Source organism: Python bivittatus, unplaced genomic scaffold, assembly GCF_059951505.1.
Source record: "Python bivittatus isolate LINGU-HERP-01145 unplaced genomic scaffold, Pbiv_v1 ctg000470_np1212, whole genome shotgun sequence".
Taxonomy (NCBI): Eukaryota; Metazoa; Chordata; class Lepidosauria; order Squamata; family Pythonidae; genus Python; species Python bivittatus.
This window is the reverse complement of record NW_028277065.1, coordinates 2,410,508-2,433,505: the sequence shown is the minus strand read 5'-3', so window position 1 is coordinate 2,433,505 and position 22,998 is coordinate 2,410,508. Positions and strand designations below refer to the sequence as shown.

The window sequence follows — 22,998 nt, the reverse complement described above, 5'->3', positions numbered from 1 at the left end:
AATGAATACCAAATGTTGATTAGTTCCCAATGAACTTCTAAAGACAGAATAATCTTTAGAAGAACCTCTCCTGTGGATGATTACCTAAAAGGAAGTTCACAATACAAACAGCCACCTTTAAACATACTGTATTAACATCAATGTTTTAACATCAGTCCAGAGTCATTCATTTCTTTATTTGAATGTATTAGCTGCCGAGCTCCAATGGACTCTGGGTGGCATACCAAACCAAACAAATCCATAAAACCATATTGTCAGCCCTTTGAGTTAGTCCAGACCAGAAGCACCAACTGTGAGTACCAATACTAGATTTATTTAAAGATTATAGTAACAGAATCTTGCAAGTTTAAAAGTAGCTCTCCAACTCTTACTTTTACTCTTCCCAGAACTAGGGAGGATCACTTGTGACACACTTTCTCCATCCCCTACTTCAGCCTCACATTTCACTTGTCGGACCATTTACCAGGCTGCTGCTCTTCCTCCTTTTCCCAAGGTCATTCCCACATATCATTACACAGATAAAACATCACACCATGCAGACAGCCCAGATGAAAATGTTATTATAAAGAACAGATTTCACAGAAAACAGGAGACTCAGAAATAGAATAATACATTCATACATCAACCGCAAGCTTGGCAGGAGCAAGCATACATTTTAACGATGGCTGGTGTGGATCTTCCGGGCTGTGTGGCCGTGTTCTTGAAGTTTTGTTTCCTAACATTTCACCAGCACCTGTGACCGGCATCTTCAGAGTGCAGGAGCACAGACAGGAGCAGTTCTCTCTGTGCCTCTCCTCCTCCTCCTCCTCCGGTCACAGGTGCTGGTGAAACGTGCTGCCTGTTTGTGCAAATTGCTTAATTGTCCTGAAAAAGGATGTGATCAAATGAAATGGAATCTGGCCCACAAAATAAATAATCAGATTATCAGACTTTAGAGATCTACAAGACAGTTAAAGTCTATTTCTCTAGCTCCACCTTCCCCACTTCCTCCCTGTATAAAACTACAAGAGCTTCCAAAACTGACAATTGTGTATGTAAAATAAATAGCAGTGCATAATCCATCTTCTGTTAAATGATTCAATAATTAAATCCTCACCACATTCAAAAGTATGTGCACCCAATTAGGTTCACACCCACAATTTGTTTGCTTGCTTGCTTGTTTCATTGGGAGAAATAATAGCATGCCTGCATCTGGACAACAGTAAAATGTCAAAGTGCTTTAGTTCAGCCCTATAATCAATCTAAAATGATTTTAAAAAATAGAAGTGCAAAGTGAGAATTAGGTTCTCAATTCTTAATATGAACATTTGTCAATATTGACATGGTAGAGTGTTCTTTTTTCCTGGTGATGAGTAATAGATGCCACCTAGGTGATGCCTCTAAGGTCTCCTTCCCAGTGGTACCATTACTTTATTTAATGAAGATTTCAAAGTTATGGTGTCCCTACCTTGAGGTCATTCCTCATCATATTGATGGAAAGAAAAACCAGATACCAGCCCAGGAAAAATCAGTTAGGAGAATCTACTGAGACCATGCAAGAACAACTGGGATGATGGTAATAATTTCATGTTATTTCATGTTATATTATAACATTTAATCATCTTCTTTCTTACATGTAAGAGTTGTAGAGCTAAATTAAATCAATGAATAAGTAAAAGAAATGGATCGTCACTGCATGGAAGAAAATGAATGAATAAGAAACTCAGTTCCATAAAAGTGCATGATATTTCTGCACCATCTCTTTTCTGAACAAAGGTAGCTGCAGAGAATAAGAACTGTGGTACATTAACATACAGGTGGATATTCAGTGATGGAAACAGATAAAAATATACTGCAAATCTTATATATTTGCTAGTAATGCTGAAGTATAAATTAGTACTTTTATTTATTTCACTAAAACTTTAGTGGACCTCAGTTCTATAGATTCCACTGCTATTAACACTTAGCTACTTAGAAGAGGCAATTATATTATGTAGATCTTATACATGGGGTGATCTAATTAAGTTCGGGACTCCTTTAATAGTACAGATAAATTCATTAAGCTACTGTATGTTATACTGAAAATGTATTCACTATAATTCTAACAACTGAGTCTTTTTCTTCTTCTTCTGAAGGGGCAGATAAATGTTGTAGGTGTTCAGCATGTTGGGCTACTATTCATAACTTTATGTAATCAATGTTATTGCTTTCTGGAATTCTAGAGAAACCCGGACACATCATTTTTTAATATAGTGCCTAAGGTTTTACTGAACAAAGAATAAATAACCATATTTTCCCAGTAAGTCATTATGTATGTAATTAATATAGTTAGAATTAGTCTCTACTTTGTAATATAGAGCAATGGACTAACAAAACCATCAAGTCATTCATTACATCATACATATACTGTATACTTGGTCAAAAGTTCTGCCCAAACTATGCACAATTAGTTGGACCTAAAATAATGACCACCAAGATAACATCTCAGTTACAAATGTTTCAAAATGTTGAACCTGGATTAATTATTCAAAGATATGGTGTTTTCTCAAGGAAAAATAGATTTTATGATGATCAAAGGAGTGATTTCTTGTAAGTTTGAACTGAGAATGTACAGATCTCCCATATTTTCATACAGTATTTCTATTGGCTTTAACCTCATCTGGTATCAACATTTTGGGAGCGAAGGAAAGAAGAGATAAATAGATATGTTAAGACATTATATTTATATTTAATATCTACTTTAGTATAAACTTAAAGTTGATGTTTAATTTGATACTTGATATCAATTTTTTAAATATAAAACCACATCACTCTCTAGCATACCAGCATCAACAATACTGAAATGAAGAACAAGACTGCCATAATGGAATTTATCCTTGTTGGGCTATCTACAACCGCAGAAATACAGGTACTTCTCTTCTGGATATTCATGATCATTTATTCTACAGCCCTAACTGCCAACTTCTTCCTCATCCTTACCATATGCACTTTCAGGAAACTCCACACCCCCATGTATTTCCTCATTGTCAATTTGTCCTTAGTGAATGTATTCTCTATTTCAGTTACCACACCTAGGTTGCTACACAATCTTTGGACTGGAAAAAAGACCATCTCATTTTATGGTTGCATTGCACAAGTCTATCTGTTTATATGGGCTTTGGGCACAGAACTTCTGCTTCTCTCCTTTATGGCTTTTGATCGCTATGCTGCTATCTGTCACCCTTTGCAGTACACTATTATTATGAGGAAGGAAGTGTGTTTTGGCATAGCAAGTATTATATGGATTATTGGAATGATCAATTCTGGGATCCATGCTGGACTTATGTTAAAGCTGTTTTTTTGTAACTCCAATGTTATCAATCACTTCTTCTGCGATATACCCCCTTTACTGCAACTTTCTTGTTCAGATACAAGTCCAAATGAAACGATGACATTCATTTCAGATGTGGTATTTGGGATTTGTAGCTGTGGGCTAACATTCACATCATATTATTTTATATTAAGAGCTATTTTCAAAATCCGTTCCACTGAAGGGAAGAAGAAAGCATTCTCCACATGTTCTTCACACTTCATTGTAGTCAGCATTTTTTTTTCCTCAGTCATCTACACATATATCAGGCCCTCTTCAGTCTACTCTTTAGACCAGGACAAGCTAATTTCTCTTCTTTATTCAGTGGTAACTCCAGTTGTTAATCCAGTGATATATTCATTGAGAAACAAAGATTTTATAGAAGGACTGAGCGCACTCACAGGGAGAATTAGACTGCTGAGTTGACTGCAACACTGAGCTGTATTCTAAAACACAATGTGGGGAAGAAGAAAAAAGCTAGCAAACAAAGAAAAGTCAACACTTTCTCTTAAATAGAGCACTTTTTTTTATCCCCCCCCAATTCTACATAATAAACATGTATATGTTTTCTTTATTGTTTTGTATGATCACTTTTTTCCTTCTCTGAATAGGAATTCAAAAATTCTGATATTTGCAGAGAGCTCTGAGAAACATTAATCAAGGATATGTATGTATGTATGTACGTATGCATGTATGTATGCACATCTCCTATGTTGAGAAATCTGTGGTAGGATCAGCATATACACCATCCATAGCCCTTTTGAGTTGCTCCCATATTGGAGCATTTTCCATTTAAGTGCTCTGGATAATCCTGTTCTCAGTGACAAATGGTCTCACTCAGAATAGGATCCTCACTCAGGTGCATATGTAGAGCCATATATGCCTAGAGCTTTGTCCTACTTAGAGTTCTGCTGTTTGTGCAACTACCTTCAGAAGAGCTTCTCCTGTAGATAATCATAGCTGAACAAGTTCTTGTCAAGATATACCTCCCCTTAATAAGTTTAATATTAAAGCCTTAGTGGTTAACCATTAAGGCAAATCTTTCAAAATAGGCATAAGGTGATCCCAGTATTATGAATCAGTTTGGACCCTACCTGCAGCAGTATAACACGCATCTTGGGTTTTTGAACAAGTCAAGATTTTCAGGATAGTCACAAATTTCACATATTGCTGGAGTCAAGCCATGATGTAACAAATACCATGTGTATTCAAACAATAACTATAGTATAATCTTGCTAATACAAAATCTAACTACTCTTCCTGGAGATACATAAGAAGAGAAAAGACACCAGACACCTGATCTATAAAATAATCAGAAATCAAGTGGACATTTTTCTTTACATCTTTATTTAATTCTCATCTAATATTTATTTCTTAAAAGTCTTACATGCATATGTACAGAGAGTATATTACCAAGCTCTCTGTACAATCTTCATTTATCTTAAGGATGGGTAATTCCCAGCACCCTAGTTGTATCTCAGCAGCATCCTGAGATGATGTGACAAAAATCTGAGGTTAATCAAATCATGATATAACAAAGGGAGGGAAATTCAGATAATAACTGTGGTATAATCTTGCTCTTAGAACATAACTAAATAATTCAGTTGAGAAATGTATGGGCTTAATTGAGATTCCTAGAAAGGGAGAGTTTTCAGAATGAAAGACCATAAGGCAATAGATGAAGCAAAGTATAGCAATGTGAAGGAAAAGGTAGTTTACAAGGACAAAAGGTAGTTTGTAAGATGTTATAAATGAATTAATGAATGGTATTGGGTAAGATTGGATATAGTTTCCTTTCCTTTTCTTTTAACTCAGTTTTATTTTCACTTTTAGTTTTTGCTTAATATTTATCTTTTACTCTACTTTGCATATTTTTTTCCCCCAGAAAAGGAATAATGCAAGGAGGATGCATGATATATTGCATGCAAGCATTTTGAAATGTTCTTCAAAATAAAACTTTATGAGAAACTGAATGAACTTCAGCAATCATTAGCTGGAGTAAATTAAATCAAGCATGTCAACTAGTGGTTGTATACAAGATGTGCTTGGTAAACATAGTTACTGACTCCTGGATCCCTCATGAGATGGCTCTGTCAGTGAAACCACTCATATAAATTCACACAATTCTACTGAGTGTTGCTTTCAAAGGGCTTATGCAAAATTTAAATAGCTTACCAAAGAGTCATCCTCAGACTGAAGTTGGCAATGGGAACTTCAAATGTGAATGGAGATCTTCCTCTCAGGACCAACGTGACAACTGGTGAAGGACTAAAGTTACAGAAAAAAACTATTCTCTTATATTTTTTCAGTAAAAGCAGCTGAGTAAGATTCACATAATTTCATATGTTTTAATCATGAATACTCTTTGATCTTTTAAATTATTGAATATATGGTTATCTTTATAAGTATAATAAAGATTGCTATAATCACAGGATCAAATTGCATTGATTCTACACTTTTGACAAAATGGCTCTGAGATGAATGTGTCCAGTTCATGAAAATACACACACACACATACACACACACACATAACAGATGTTACAGAATTAGGGTCTAGAATTATTAAGCAGTATATATGCATTTATATAGTGCTATGACAGAACAGAGATGGCAAGTCTTTACAAATGATACCTTTGTTGCAGATGTTAATGACATTGCTGACTTCTTCAGGATACCTTAGTTGCCATGCTAGCTAGCTGTGATATATCATAAGTCATTCTGCATCTCCTGTCTTGCTCTCCTCTGTTCCTCTTATCATAATCTACAGAAGATGGCTACATGGAAAACTTTATGTGTAGGTTCCTACAACAGAAAATTAATCTGCAAAACGATGCCCTAAAATTATTTTTTGTGTATTGTTTGGGGGAAAAATGCAATTAAAAAGTTATAAATTAGCTTGAGGATTAATTCACGTTCTTTACCTAATTGTTGGGATGTCTTAGGAATAGCTCATTTCTGTATATTTGCTCTGAGTGTATGTCTGTAAAGAAGACAGCATTTCTAAATAGCTGATTATTTGGAAATGCTGCTTCATTCCAGAGAAACTAAGCTGAGTAACACTACTTCTAGCATTTCTTTCTCTTCAGGAGATTAGAAAGTACCAACAGTCAATACACACAAAATTAGAAAGAGTTGGATTCAAAGTTAGTCATATGAAGAGTAGATCATCACCATCTATAGGACATGAGTTCTCTTTATTTCAATAAATCTACTATAAACATGACTAAGTTGCCATACGATTTCATCTAACTTAAGGGGGGGGGGGACCACAATAAAATGGGCCAACAATAATGAATCATTAATACACTTTATGTCAGGAGTATCTGCAAAGCCTGAATGGAATAATTATGATGAAACCTCCAAGGTCACGTTCCCATTGGCATCCTGACTTACATAATGCAAATTTCCACTAGTCACTGGATTGGTCCACAAACCATGTTTATAATAGGACAAAACCAGTTGTCAGCAGCCATTTTCTTGGTGAAATTATTAGGAATTGAACCTTGCCAGATGACAGCACTGACATTAATTCTAAACGCACCAAGGGGAAAATACCATAACATTCAACAGTGATAGCAATGAAGGCAAGTATTCCATTTAATCGTTTTCCTTCATTCCAGATACTTCCTTCCTTCATTTATTTGAAACATCAAATAGTCTTAAGACTTCTACTAAATGATTGTGGACAGAATTACTTCACTGGCATCTAGATTTGGAATTAGAGTTAACCTATTGAAATCATGCTCATTGTAATCAGAGTGATTTGTTGAGAATCTTTAACTTTATAACTAAGCAAAGTCCGGTGTATTATAGTTGCCTACTTTTACCATGATGAATCTGTTTCCCATCCATAGCAATGAGTACTGGGAGTTTGCCAGTGATTTGCCTTTTCATGGCAGTTTGTGTCACCTTGAGAACTCAATCAATAATTTCCAAAATTGGAAATGCTTCAATGCATGTTCCTCTTTCAGAACTTCACCTGGAACTGCCACTTGAAGGTACGGAGATGGCCTCTGAAATGAGGTGAAACAAAAAGAGTACACCCCTCATCTTTTCTTTTGGAAGTAAGGGGCTCCTTTACTTCACACAAGAGCTTCAAACCAGTAAAAGCCAACTGAAGCATCCTTTTGAATCCTTGTACTGAACTAGCAAGCACTACCATGCAATTGTATGTTACTCTATTCAGAACTAGGTATAGGAAGTCCATGGGTAGAGGATTTGACCTTTTAGAGGAGAGAGAGAGAAAAGAAAGGAAAGTCCTATTATCATTTTATATATCACTGGGTTTGACTGAAAGGAGCTTTCCTGACAAAGGAACTTTCTCCAATAGAGAATACAATTCATTACAGAACAAAATTAAAAAACAAAACTATTTTTTAATCTTTTTTTAGGATCTTGAAATAAAGAAAATATTTTTGTTAGGGCTGAAATGTCCAGCAAAGTTTCTCCCATTTCTTGTTACTGGATCTAGGCAAAATAGAAATGAAATAAAATTGTTTTGGGGAGAGATTTTAACTACAACCCACAGAACTTCTTTCTACCTGAAATAGATGTGCTCAAATTAAATGGAGTCTATTCCACAAAACAAATAGCTAAGTTCTTAGACTTTACAGTGCCACAAGCAATTCCTTGCTCTCTCCCCGCCACCCCACACACACACATACACACTTTTCCCCCCTATATTAAACTACAGAACTTACTGCTTTGAAAACTAAAATTTTAGACTCTAACATAAATAGCAGTATATGATCCAGCCACTGTTAAATGATTGAACAATACAGTCCTCAGTATATCCAAAAAGTTGTTCACCCAGATACGTTTACAGCCAAAGGTGGTTTGTTGTTACTGTTGTTTTGTTTTGTTTCATTGGGAGAATTAAGAGCATGGCTTTACCTCTCCTCTGGAAAACAGTGAAATATCAAAGTCCTTTTTTCTCTGCAAAATGAGTATTAGGTTCTCAATTCTTAATCTGAACATTTGTCAATATTGAAAAGGTAGGCTATTGGGGGAGGGGCTATAGCAATGGTGAAGATCAATTTGCTACATCAGTGATTCTCAAACTTGACAACTTTAAGATGTGTGGACTTCAACTCCCAGTATTCTTCAATGGTCTGTCTTCTAGAGTTATAATAACTTTATTTCACAAAGTATTTCGAAATAACTGAGTGTCCACATTAATATAATCCCTCATTCATATCGATGGAAACCAATTGTATCTTCCAAATACCAATACAGGAAAAATCAAGCAGCAAGCACACCTCTAAAGTATAAGAAGATGCATCTGTCAAAATCACACAAGAAAAAATAGGGATGAAGGCAATCACTTCATCCCAAGTCATATCATATTTTTTCATCTTCCTTCTTTCTTTTCTGCAAAGTACATAAACAAAGTGGGATTATCACTTAATGTCAAAACATGAATGAAAAAAATACTATGATTCCATAAAACTCTACAGCTCTGCTTAGTACCTTAACATATAGCTAGATTTTCAGCGACAGAACAGGCAAATGGTATTAGAAACCTTACCTAATCATTAGACATTTATTCCATATTCCTAAAATAAGTATTAGAGACAAATTCATATTTTAATTTTCAGTAAGAATTCAGTGAACTTCATTTCCACTGCTATTACCAAAGCCATGAAGGTTCTGTTAATGGTCAGAAAGAGCGAGTTACATCACAATTGTAAACTGACCTGAGAAGGGTAGATTTTCCATATTTAAACATAGGCACATAAAATCATCAGATTTCAATTTCCTGGTTTTTAAAAAGGAAGGAAGAAATGAAAGAAGGCAGGCAGAAATGGAGGAATAGCTACATACATTATTGAATTATACAACTGTGTTGATAATTACAGTAAAACGTGTCTTTTTTAGGATAGCAGCAGCAACAATATTGAAATAAAGAACGTGAGTGCCATATTGGAGTTTATCCTGGTTGGGCTATCTACAACAACTGAAATACAGATACCCCTCTTCTGGTTATTCATATTCATCTATGTTACAGCCCTAACTGCCAACTTCATCCTCATTCTTACTATATGCACTTTCAGGAAACTCCACACACCCATGTACTTCTTCATTGTCAACTTGTCCTTAGTGAATGTATTCTCTATTTCAGTTACCACACCTAAATTGCTCCAGAGTCTTTGGACTGGAAGAAAGACCATCTCATTTCATGGTTGCTTTACTCAGGTCTTTCTGTTTATATGGGCTTTGGGCACAGAGCTTCTGCTTCTCTCCTTTATGGCTTTTGATCGCTATGCTGCTATCTGTCAGCCTTTCCAGTATCCCATGATCATGAAGAAGCAAGTGTGTGCTTGCATAGCTGTTGGAGTGTGGGTTGTGGGACTGGTGAATTCTTCTACGCATTCTGGCCTTATGTTGCAGTTATCTTTTTGTAACTCCAATGTTATCAATCATTTCTTCTGTGACGTACCTCCATTGCTGCACCTCTCATGCTCAGATATAACCCTAAATGAATTTGTGCTATCTGCCTCAGATATTATATTTGGGATTGGATGTTGTGGGTTGACTCTAACATCATATTTTTTAATCATAAGAGCTATCTGCAGAATCCGTTCCACTGAAGGGAAGAAGAAAGCATTTTCCACCTGTTCCTCACATTTCATTGTAGTCAGTATTTTCTATTCCTCTGTCATCTATACTTACATCAGACCACCTTCAGCCTACTCTCTAGACCAAGATAAACTCATTTCTCTTCTTTATTCAGTGGTAACTCCTGTTGCTAATCCAGTCATATATTCACTGAGAAACAAAGATTTTAAGGAAGGACTGACATCACTCAAAGAGAGAATTGGGCTGCTCAGTCGACTTCAATACTGATCTATATTATAAACCATACTTCTCCATTTAATGCTCTCTAATTATGAATAATTAGAACATTTGCTTTTTTTCTTCTTTGTATAGGAATTCAAGAATTCTGATATTTGTATAAAGACCTATGGGAAACATTTATAGGGTGTATGTGTGTGTGTGTGTGTTTGTGTAAATAAATATATATATATATATATATATATATATATATATATACATACACACACACACACACACATACACATACACACACACACATAATGTTTCATCTGGAAGTGAAATGGTATGTAGTAGGATCAGCAGACACACCATCCACAACACCTTTTAGTTGTTAATAATATTGGAGTATTTTCCATGTAGGTGCTCTGGATAATCTTGTTCTCAATAACAAATGACCTCATTCAGAACATTGTCCTCATTCAGATGCATATGTAGAGCTATATAGCACGTAGAGCCTAGCATTCTGATACATGCTCTAGCATTAGATGATTGTGCAGCTGCATTCCAAAAAGTATCATCTCAACAGCATGTAAGATGCTTGCCTGATATCCTCATAATGTGTGATCCAGTATTATACCCCAATGAACTGGGTTGAAATATTTATTTTCTGTCCAAAACATCTCATTCATATAGTTTATTCTATGTATGTGACCCTCAATATTCATTGCTATTTTTTTTTTGCCAGAAGTTCTGTTTGTTTGTTTTTAATTTATGCAAAAAATAAAGCTGTTTCTTTGAATGGTCTTCCTTCCCTCCCTCCCTCCCTCCCTCCCTCCCTCCTTCCTTCCTTCCTTCCTTCCTTCCTTCCTTCCTTCCTTCCTTCCTTCCTTCCTTCCTTCCTTCCTTCCTTCCTTTCTCTTAGACCCCATGAACATTAAAGTCCTGGCTAAGGAGATGTGTCTTCAGTGATCTTCTAAAAGCACAGATATTAGAGGCCAAATGGAATTCCTGAAGAAATACATGCCACAGACTGTACTAAATTCAGGAATAAATATTGGGCAATGCATGCAATTGATTCCTGAATGTGGGGTAATCTTCAGAAGAGCTTCTCCTGTAGATAATTATAGCTGAACAAGTTCTTGTCAAGATATATCTCCCCTTAATTAGTTTAATATTAAAACCTTAGTGGTTAACCATTAAGGCAAATTTTTCAAGATTGGCATAAAGTGGTCCCAGTGCATGAATCAATTAGCAGCTGAAGGGGCAGGGAGGGGGGACTTGATCATTTCAGTGAGTGGAGGCCACACTTTTCACAAGCTTTGCTGTAATACGGCACAAGGGGAAAATACAAAATTACACCCACCTTTCAGAGGTAGACAGGGGATTATAAAGCAATCTTGTATACATCTTCTGCAATTAGTCAGACTCTAGCAACCCAATTAGTCAACCCTTAGCAACCTGTGTTCAGTTTTATTCTTAGCTTTGGAAATTATTAATTCAGCATGTTTCACTAATTTCCGAAGTTCATGCCTCTGTTGTTTAGGGTCGTTTCCAGTTAATTACCCAGCTACCTTTATCTCTAAAATAGTAGGAATTGCTCACTAATAGTCCATGGTATTGCCTTTAGGATAAAGGGGTCTGCAACCATTTTCTCCTCCATAGCCTACTTGTTGTACTAGAAACCACACCTTGAGATTTTGAATACTTTTCAAGGTGGTCACCAATATTACATGAGTCAGTTAATGATGTAGCAAATGTTATGAATATACAAGCAATAACTACATTATAATCCTGCTATTACACAAGAACTAAATGATTTAACTATTCCTCCTGGACTTACATAGGAAGGAGAGGATAGACACAAAAGACCTGTTCTATTAATATTAAATGATCAGAAATCAGTTGAACATTTATCTTCATGTCTATTTAATTGTAAATTTTATATTTCTTTCTTTAGAATCTTAAATGCGTATGTACATATCATGAGAACATTACCAATCTCTTTGGAACATCTTCATGTTTTCAGTGATGATCAACCTTTATCAAGTTGGCTGGCCCTGCACCCTAATTGTATCTCTGCAACATCCTGAGGTTATGTGACCAAAGTTGAATTTAATCAAACCATTATGTAACAAAGGGATGAGCATTCAGACAATACTGTAACTATTGCAAAATAACTAAAGAATTCAGTTGAGAGGTTTATGGCGGGAGAGAGATCCTTAGAAAGAAAGAGATTACAAACTGAAAGAAACATAAGGCAATGGATAAACCAAAATATAGCAATATGGAAGCAAGTATGGTTTGCAGGAATAAATAGTTATAGTGTATGGTAATTTTAATGGGGGTTATGGATTTGATAAATGAGTGACATCATCAAAGTAAACAAAACCCTAATGATGCTGATGTCACCAAGCCATGACCCCTACTGGATATAACATGTTGAACCTACTCCCATCAAGAAGAAAACAAGCTTCTAATCAACCCTAGAGGAAATGAGTAACTTAACCCTCAATTTAATCCTAAATGGATTCAAATTAAAACCAAGCAAAGTGAATAATTAACAGAACCCGAGGCTTCATTGTACTTTGGAAGCAAACCCTATTTTGTGCATCATGAAACTGATAAAAGTTTAATGACATTTTCATGTTTATGAAGTGTTTAAAATCAGCACCTTAAATGTAGGAGAAAAAAAGGAATCTTTTTGAAGGCCCAATCTGTTTTGGTTTTTCTTTTTGGTTTTGAGGTTTTTTTGTTTTTTGTTTTTGTTGCCTTTTCTAAAAGGTTTTATTTTTGTAGAGTTTTTTTTTTTAATCAGCACGTTAAAAGCAGGAAAAAAGAACCGTTCAAACTCTAGTCTGCTTTACCTTTTCTAAAAGTTAAAGATACATAATTTGGCAATTTTTAATCAGAAAACATGGATATACAGCTGATAACACAAATGTACACATAAAGACAAAAATTTTGAAGCACGCCTTTAATAAAGTTTTATGTCCCTCCAGCAAGCCATGAAAATTAAGACAGCAACATAATTTCATTTGGAAAGTTTAACAGGCAAACTGGTACAAAACACACACACACACAAATCATGAATCAGATGTAACACATAACAAGAAAATCCATCCAACAGTGGCTCATCCTTCACTCCATCCCAGAGCCCAGGAGAATAGCCAGCTCTTTAATAGCTTCCTCAATGTGAGGAACATTTTTCCTGGGGAGAAATCATTCCACAAGGCAACCGTCAAGAGGGAGAAGACACTTTTCCTGGATCCGATAAGATGTCGCTGCTTACGGGATGGGACCCAGAACATCACAATCTGCCTGATTGCACTGGATGAAGAGAAACAACTAGAGACACATGTTCCCTCACATAACCAGGCTCCATGCCATGAAGGGCTTTATAGGTGACAACCAGCACCTTGAATTGCACCCCAAAGCCAGCTGGTCACCAGGGCAGCTTTCAGAGAAGTGGGGTCACATGAGCAGAATGAGCCATGGCCAAAACTGCCTGGGCCACCACATTCTGAACCAGCTTTAGCTTTTTTAAAAATAAATTTATTAAAGGCTTTAATAAACATAGTAAAAACTAATACAAACTAAAAGAAAAAGTGCAGGAAAGAAAAAGAAAACAAAACAAGAGAAAAGAAAAAGGCAACAAAGACAGCAATAGAGAAGTGGCTTTCAACCTTTATCATAACAAATGTGAGCTAATATACTAACTTTTCATGCTGTTTTAAAGTTGCACATTAAAAAAAGCAAAACAAAAAAAACAAAAAAACAAAAAGTCTTCCTTCTGTAGCCTAACTTTTATCTATAAGCCTAACTTTTATCTATACACAATTCAGAAATGATCTTTTCAGTCCTGGTTCAGCATTAAGTCCATTAGGAGTTACCAGAAATATCAGAGAAATAGTGTATCCCTGGTCAGATAATCCAACTTTATATTCCTTCTTTTTATTCTGCACAATCTTGGCCTTTAAATCCTTCCCAGGGCAGCACGGGATTTTATCTGTCATCACTCTTTGGTATTTAGAAGAAGTCTTCAAAGCTTTCACCAGCCTATTTTGTAAATTGCATAAAGAGGCATCATGCAGGATTTCTTATCAGAGTGCTCCATATCCAGATCCTTTCCTTCCCATAAAGAAACATCGTCCAGCATTTCTGGTCACAACTGTTAAATGTCCAGATCCTTTTCTTGATTTGTCTCTTGTACTCCCATTTTAGTAACCACAGTTTTGTTGTCTCCCATGCCTTCAAACTCTGTAATGTCTAGTTTTTTTCTTTTTTTTTATTTTCCTCATCATCTTCTAATAATTTATCCATTGAAATCTGTATACTGTCTCAGATATTAATTATTCATATTTCAGTTCATGTAAAAAACTTTTAAAGTTCCTTAAGATTATAAAGTTATATTACATTTCATATATTTTACACACACACACACACACACACATACATACAAACCTACATACATACGTATATACATAGATATAAACATTGTAAAGTTATACCCAGCTTAACCATTTTAACCTTTTTCTGCCTGGTCCTTTGGTTCCCCTGGTGTCCATTTGCAACCTTCATGAAGCCTCAGTTCCTAATATGGATTTAGTTCTGTTTCAGTCATTTCGTGCAAATACATTATTTAATTATATGCTTATTTTTCAAATCTAACAGCAAAAATAACCAATATTCCAAATCTCTCTGTTCTCCCAATCCATTTAAAACTTTCTTAAATGAAAATATTTTTCCCCCTGCTTTTTGCCAATTGAATATTAATTTAAATTTTTGAGACTCTACTTAAAATTACTTAAATCCAAAGAAGGTACAACTCACTAGGCGTCAAATTCAGCTTGCCATTTTGAAGGTGTTTAAAATCCATAAAGTGGTTAAACTGAACATTTCCAAAAGTGATTAGAAAATGGGTTTGACTGGCTTTGTGTCCATGAAAGGCTCCACCACTGCTGAGAGCAAAGATGTCATCTTCCTTGACTCTAAGTGCTCAAACCCACAGGAGACCACTGTTTTACAGTTTCCTCACAAGGAGCTGCCATTCAGAGCACTCATGGGTTCTCTTTTCTGGAGAAATTCAAAGGACTGGCCTACTCACTGGTCTTGCCTTCTACACAGCAGTCGTCATCTCCACTCATTCATGGAGACATGTTCAGTCAGCCACAACTCACACCAGAAGCCAATCAGCTGTAGCTTATGAGTGGTTGTCAGAACCTACAACGTACAAGGCCACCTTCCTGTGAGAAAGAAACTTGCTGCCAAAATAGTAAGGGGGAAATAAGTAGAGGGAAATTTACACAAACTTTTAGTTTTAGCAATGCTTTGCTTCAAGCTGCATGTACCAACCAATAAAGGAGCATTTGTCTGAACCAGGCCTGGTGTCACAAGAATTCTTCTGACTTGGGTTTTGGACTTTGTGGACTTGACAGTGGTCTTCAAGGCAGACCCATGTAATGTGCATTACAGTAATCAATTCATAAGGTGACTAGGGCATCAGTGACTGTCTGAAAAGTCCAGAAAAGGGGACAAGATGTACTTGTCCAAAGGTCCTCTTGGATACAGCTGCCATCTCCTCCCAGAGCAGTAACTGTAAGACCAAGATAACCCTACATTGTGCACCAGTCTGCCATGGGGAAGGGCAAGCCAATCCAAGGTAAAATTGAAGCTACTCAAAGTCATGTGGCCCAAATATCTGCTGCTACTCAGTCTTATCAGGATTAAACTTGAATGTGTTTCTCCCCATCCAGGCCTGCACAACTTCCAGACACTGTAACATGTCTTCCACAGCATCACTTCTACCAAAGCTATGGAGAACCTCCCAGGACTGTGAAAGAACGAAGATGACAAAGTTTTGCAAATGATACCTGCTTTTCCACAACACCTTTGCATTTGGTGGCATGCTAGTTAAAGGTGCCAGATCATAAACCATTCTTCACTTTGCTGTCTTGCTCTCTGCTCCCCCATCTACCTCTCTTCTTAATTCCACCTATCTTAATGTCTTTAATCTAGGACATGGCTAAATGCAGGAGTCTGTATAGAAGTTTCCAGAATGGGAAATTGATACACAAAATGATGGGCTAAAATTATTGTTTGAATCTTGTTGAAAGAAAAACAAATGAAATAAAATATCATTCATTAGTCTGGGGACTAAATGAAGGAGATCCATTATTCCTGTCTATCAATCTAATTTTTCTTGTTCCTCAAGAATAATTCATTTCTACTGGGAGTACATTTGTTAAAAAAACATATTTTACAAACAGCTGGTTATTCTCAACTGCTGCCTGATCTCAGTCAGCTGAATAGCACTGCTCCTGGAATTGTCTTCTACTCAAGAAATGGGAAAGTTTGAAACAGTCATTCCAAGCAAAATTACAAAGGGCTGGATTCATATGTAGTCATATGAAGAGTACATTTCTTCATATCAATAAGATTTCTGTTGTAGTGATTTCTATAAGTATACTTTGATTACCAGTACATTGGTACTGAACCTTACATAAATACATAAAGCAACCAATAAAATAGATTAAGAATAATTACGATTGGAGCAATTAGGTTGATGCCCCAGAAATCTCTGTCCCAACGGGATCATCACTTTATGCAAAGGTAGTTCCCATTAGTCCCCGACTTGGTTCACAAAGCATGTTTAAAACAGGATGAAAGCAGTTGTCTGTGATCACTTTTTCCGGCAGAAATGAATAGGATCAGATCCTTGTCAGAAGCTGAAAATAATTCTAAACTTCAAGAGGGAAATATAAGAAAATTCAGCAGCACTAGGAATGAAGGCAAGTAGTCCATGGAATTATTTTCCCTCATCCTAGCTACTTCTAGGTTTCAGAAATGTTTAATTTGCTTGTAGATTTGGAACTAATACTAGCCTATTTGAAGAATACTTCTTATAAGATCCAATCTTCCCTGTCACTTTGGAATACTTCATTTGCTGTAGCAATCCATCTGGAAATAAGCAGACTTTATAAACTGCTGGTTTTTATCAAGTGTCTCAATGTAGGGACTCTCTGAAACTAGGAGCTCTGCTTCTGGAATTCTCTTCTACTCAGGAGATTGAAAAGTACCAACTCTCACTGCACACAAAAATAGAAAGTGTTGGATTTATACCCAGAGATAGATAGATAGATAGATAGATAGATAGATAGATAGATAGATAGATAGATAGATAGATAGATAGATAATTTGCCATCAATAGAACTGTGCCTGTTGATATCAGTGTGTCTGGTATAAACATAACTAAGCTGATCTAGAACCTAAAGATATACTAACTTAAATGTTAACATGAATCGGAAATAATTGCTCTAAAATCTCATTTCTTGCAGGAATATTTGCAAAGTTTAGAGTAATTATTAGGATGCCCCAAAGGTCACCCTCCCAGTGGCATCATGACTTCATGCAATGCACGTTTCCAACCGTCACAGGCTTGATTCCCAGTGCTCACTTATATCAGGACGAAACCAGTTTTCAGTGGCTATTGTGATGGTAGAAATGAATAGGATCTGATCTTTCCCAAATGCCAAAGCTGACATAATTCTAAACTTCAGGAAGAGAAAAAATACAAGATAGTTCAACAACAATAGCAATGATGGCAAGTATTACATTTAACCATTTTCCTTCATCCTAGTTACTTCCTTTATATAGTTATCTGAAACATCATACTGTATAGTCTGAAGGCTTCTACTAAATTATTGTGGAAAGAACTATTTCATTTGCATATACATTTGGAACTAGAGTTTCCCTACTTAAAGTATAAACTTTGCAATCAGTATGATCTGTCGAGGATCATTAACCTGATAACTAAGCAAAGTCCTACATTTTATAATTGCCTATTTGTACCACAATAAATCTGTTCCCAATCCATTGCAGTAAGTAGTGGGAGTTTGGCAGTGATTATTGTTTTCAAGGCAGTTTGTGTAACCTTGAAGGCTCAATCGCCAATTTCCAAAATTTGAAAATGCTTCAATGCATGTTCCTCTTTCAGCAGTTGAAGTCTATGGAGAGAGCCTCTGAAGTGAGGCTAAGTGAGGATGTACGTATGTATGTATGTACGTATGTGTGTGTGTATGCATCCACTTAAGTATATAGCCTCCCTTAGCCTCCCTTAACACATGAACACTCACACATGCATGCGCACACACACACACACACACACAGACAGACCATTTTCCTTTTTGGAAATAAGGGGCCAATTCATGCAGGAGATTCAGAGCAGCAGTAACAAACTACAATAAAGGTTCTTGCTCCATACAGACCTAGGAATTATTGCAATTCTTTTGTCATGTGCATCTACTTAGAACTAAGTATAGCACATCCATAGGTAAAGATATGATTTTTTTAGGCATAGAAGACAGAGAGAGGGAAGAGAGAAAAGAAGAAAATGTAATACTTCCAGTAGAATTTTTTTTCCAATCTATTCTGAACTCAGTATAAAACATATGTGGGTACAGGATTTAACCTTTTATAGGCACACAATGGGGGGGGCAGGAAAGGGGAGACAGAGAGAGAGAGAGACAGAGAGAGTGTGAGAGAGAAGAAAAAAGAAGAAGTCCTATCAATATTTGATATATCTCTAAATTTCCTCAAAAGGAGCTTTGCAGACAAAGGAACATTCTCCAAAGGGGAACATAACTCAGTCAGATAGGTCCTTGGTTCTCTCTTTTAGGGACTTTAAATAAAGAAAATTACCACATAAAATCAGTAGAAGTAGGTTTTCAGGAGGGAAGGAGGGTAGGAGGGAGGGAGGGAGGGAAGGGAAGGGAGGAAGGGAGGAAGGGAGGAAGGAAAGGTCATCCACACTAGGTAGACAAGAAACCAGAAATCTACTTTGCAGGAACACTAGAACTACTTTTTCTTGCCATTCTGACTGTGCTGCATCTCCCCCCACCTCCCCCACTTTTTAACGCAGGTGAATCAGGCAGGTGTTTGCCTGAGCTGCTTGCAAAAGTTACCTGGTTTCTCAGGTCTTAGGAAAAAAAATGTTTTGACCCCTTTTGTCTACATGAGGGTTGTTGCATATTTATGTCAAGGATGTCTTCCTTACTCTCTACAAGAAGGCAGACAAATGTTGAGGAATTATTGCATTAGGAACTATTTTGATCATCAAGGTAAAAATATGTGTCTTTCTAGGATACCAGCGTCAACAAGACTGATACAGAGAACAAGACTGCCACAATGGAGTTCATCCTGGTTGGACTGTCTACAACCGCTGAAATAGAGACATTTATGTTCTGGGTATTCATATTCATCTATGCTACAGCCCTAAGTGCAAATTTGCTCCTCGTCCTTACCATACACACTTTCAGGAAACTCCACTCACCGATGTACTTCTTCATTGTCAACTTGTCCTTAGTGAATGTATTCTCTATTTCAGCTACAGTACCTAATTTGCTCCAGAGTCTTTGGACTGGAAGAAAGACCATCTCGTTTCATGGTTGCTTTACTCAGGTCTTTCTGTTTATATGGGCTTTGGGCACAGAGCTTCTGCTTCTCTCCTTTATGGCTTTTGATCGCTATGCTGCTATCTGTCAGCCTTTCCAGTATCCCATGATCATGAGGAAGCAAGTGTGTTTTGGCATAGCAAGTGTTGTTTGGATTGTTGGAATGATCAATTCTGCAATACATGTTGGTCTTATGAGGCATCTCTCTTTCTGTAACTCCAATATTATGAACCATTTTTTCTGTGACCTTCCCCCATTATTACACCTCTCATGCTCAGATGCAACTGTAAATGAGTTTGTCGTATCTGCCACAGCTGTGATATTTGACATATGTAGTGGTGGGTTGACTCTAACATCATATTTTTTAATCATAAGAGCTATCTGCAGAATCCGTTCCACTGAAGGGAAGAAGAAAGCATTCTCTACCTGTTCCTCACATTTTATTGTGGTCGGTATTTTCTACTCCTCAACCATCTACACCTATTTGAGACCCTCCTCAGAAAACTCTCTTGACCAAGATAAGCTAATTTCTCTCCTTTATACAGTTGTAACTCCTGTTGTGAATCCGGTCATATATTCACTGAGAAACAAGGATTTTAAGGAAGGACTGAGAGTACTCATAGCCAGAGTCAGGCTGTTCTGTAGTCTTGTATTTTAAAGCCTCATTGTGAAAAAAAAAAAGTTGACAAAAATGTACAGAACGAATATCCTATATATTTTGTATTCTGTAATTATACATTGTAATATATGATTTCTATACTGTCCTTGTATTATGGTCCCCCCCCCCCCGTCTCTATGTGAATTTAAGGTATAAGATAGAGAATCCATAACTTATAGAAAAGATTTGTGGATGCTTCTTTATTTCTTTTTCTTTTGGGCTGTTCATTTAAAAATTTGCATCCACTTTATTGTAAGCCCATTGACTTCTTTGTATTTTATTTTAGTAACAGTTTATATATGTGACCTAATAGGTAGTCCTGATTCTGTATCAGTATTTCAAATTTGGTCATCTTTCTTAAAATCCCTCCTTCTTTCCCAAAATCCTCTGTTATTCTTCTGGCAATTTGCAAGTGCACAAACTGTGGCAAATCCCCACACTCTCTGGATAAGGCTCGCTGTGTCCTTAATCTATTTCTGTAAACTGAATGCACCATGTTTGCATATGGAATTCCACTTTATGTATTCCCAAAATATAAAGCGATTGGAGGTGAGAATAACGGTGAAATTGCTGGACATTATTGGTTTTAAGGAGTTCCATGTTTTTTATTAAGCTTCCTTTTATATTGCGTCCTTTCAAAATTTTCTCTATTTTCTTTTCATAACCCTATGAAGTCCATTGATTAGTTCAATTTACAAAAAATGTCCTCACATAGTAACATGCTCCAGAATTCAAAAGAGTGGTTTCCAATCAATGTGATCCAAGAGTCAATACTGGGCCTCCCAAAGGTAACACTCATCCTCCTATATAGGACCATCAATTGTTCCACTGACCTCATTTAACTAAAGTTCATGACTGTTCAGATTCTTCCATATTAGAAGATACTTATTCTGAAATAAAGTAAACATGCATACATACTCATTTTGTTATTCTTTTCAGGATGAAAAATGTTAATAAAAACACAATAATAGAGATATAAATACTAAAGAAACAAAAATGAAATGAAATGAAATGAAATGAAATTAAATTAAATTAAATTAAATGAAAATGACAGGAGATTAAAGGGAAATGTAGCATACTCTAATGCACAACCATATAATTCACTCTACTTCTCCAGTACTTCCTATTCTGGCTCCCACCATGTCTATAAACTGTTTCCTAGTTTTACTTATGGACTTTGACCATCGGATGTCACTCTTTCTGAGGATCTCAGTCCTGTCATAACTATCTCAGTTCAATTACTTAGTTATTTTGTCATAGCAAGATAGCAGTTGCCTACCACTGGAAAATTAAGTTACTACATAAAGATTGGTAATATAATTGGGAAATGTAAATATGCCTTAAAAAAAAAAAAGAAATAAAATGTGAGAACTCTATTTCTCTATTATGGTCCTGCTGTCTTTCTGCTTTCAAAAATTCCTTGGGCAGTAATCAGCAGTTAATACAGGCTATGTCATTTAATACTTCAGGAATTTCATTTGGCCCTCAATTTCTTTCCCTTTGAAAGGTTTATAATTTGCTTGCTAGCTTATATTCCTGTATTATAATTATCTATGTATCTTAAATTTGTTTCTTTTATCCTATAAACCCATTTCTTTCTTTCAACAGAAAGATTGAATCTGAATCTAGCAAATAAATGAGTACCATTCAAATAAATAGGTTTATTTCTGCATAAGCTGAAGAATCATCTGGTAACCATAGCAATGTTAGGTGAGGTCCCTCGCCAGCATAGGGTGTGATATCATCAGTGTACTGATGATACTCAGTTACACAACTCCACCCTGGGCTGGGCAAGTGATGCTGTTCTGGTGCTGACTGAGTACCTGGAGGCTGTGAGAGTCTGGCTGGGGAGGAACCAACTTTAACTCAGCCCTGGCAAGATGCAGTGGCTTTGTGTTTTTGGCCATCCAGGGTTTCATATAGATCTTGAAAAGCAGGGGAGATACCGGGCAGTTGTGGATACTGGGCACAATGTGCCAAAGAGCCTGGTATTCTCTTCTTACTATTACCATATGGTGCTACACATGGTACAGGAATCACTGAGGTTGATTACTGAATTTACAGTTGACATAAAGATAGGGGAAATAGCAAACCCTATAGAGCATTGCATAGATATTCAGGAGGTTCTTGACAGGATGTGGAACTATGGGAAAAGTCAGTAAGATGACTTTCAAGAGGAACAAATGTAAAATCCTGCACTTGGGTAGGCATCAGTATGGGATGTGAGACATGCAAAGTCTCGCGAATCATAAGCTGCAAATAAACTAAGAGCATAATAAAGCTGCAAAAAAGATCAAATACAATTCTAGATTGTTTCAACAGAGGTATCATGCCAAAGTCAAGAGAAATCATTATTCCTCTCCATTATGCATTTGTCAGACCTGAACTAGCACTGAGTCTAGCAATGCACACTGCATTTCAGAAAGTTCCTTAACAAATTGAAGGATGTCCTAAGCTGGACACCCTTTTGTCCAGCTGTGAAATCTTCCAGCATCTTTGGAACAGTGACCTATGAGTATCAAATGTCAACAAAAGCTAGGTGACTGAAAAAGGAGAAGAGGGTGTGTGAGGAATAGGCTGAACCTTGATTACCAATATGTCTAAACAGCTTTCTGATAATGTTGTGGTATACATAAGTAGACAAATATACAAGAGAAAATTCTGTGCTTGTGGGAACTGAGAGAGAGAGAGGAGGGGGGAGAGAGAGAGAGAGAGAGAGAGAGAGAGAGAGAGAGATGCAGAATGTGACAAGAATGATGAAATTCAGATATTTATGAAGGTGCTAT

The 22,998-nt window shown here is 36.4% G+C and overlaps 3 protein-coding genes across 3 annotated transcripts; all 3 read left to right on the top strand.

Annotated features, from left to right (window-relative positions):
* Positions 1-2,821: 2,821 nt before the first annotated feature.
* Positions 2,822-3,754, top strand: LOC107326563 (olfactory receptor 13G1-like). The gene has a single exon (XM_025176021.2). It carries the CDS (start codon positions 2,822-2,824, stop codon positions 3,752-3,754), a length of 933 nt encoding a protein of 310 aa, XP_025031789.2.
* Positions 3,755-6,906: 3,152 nt separating this feature from the next.
* LOC107326564 (olfactory receptor 13G1-like) lies at positions 6,907-10,174 on the top strand. Its single transcript, XM_088143016.1, has 2 exons — positions 6,907-6,912; positions 9,206-10,174. The coding sequence occupies exons 1-2, from the start codon at positions 6,907-6,909 to the stop codon at positions 10,172-10,174; spliced, it is 975 nt and encodes a 324-aa protein (XP_087999142.1).
* A 7,341-nt stretch (positions 10,175-17,515) lies between these two features.
* LOC112542650 (olfactory receptor 13G1-like) lies at positions 17,516-20,212 on the top strand. The gene is made up of 2 exons (XM_025176022.2): positions 17,516-17,599; positions 19,244-20,212. Exons 1-2 carry the CDS (start codon positions 17,516-17,518, stop codon positions 20,210-20,212), a joined length of 1,053 nt encoding a protein of 350 aa, XP_025031790.2.
* Positions 20,213-22,998: the final 2,786 nt, after the last annotated feature.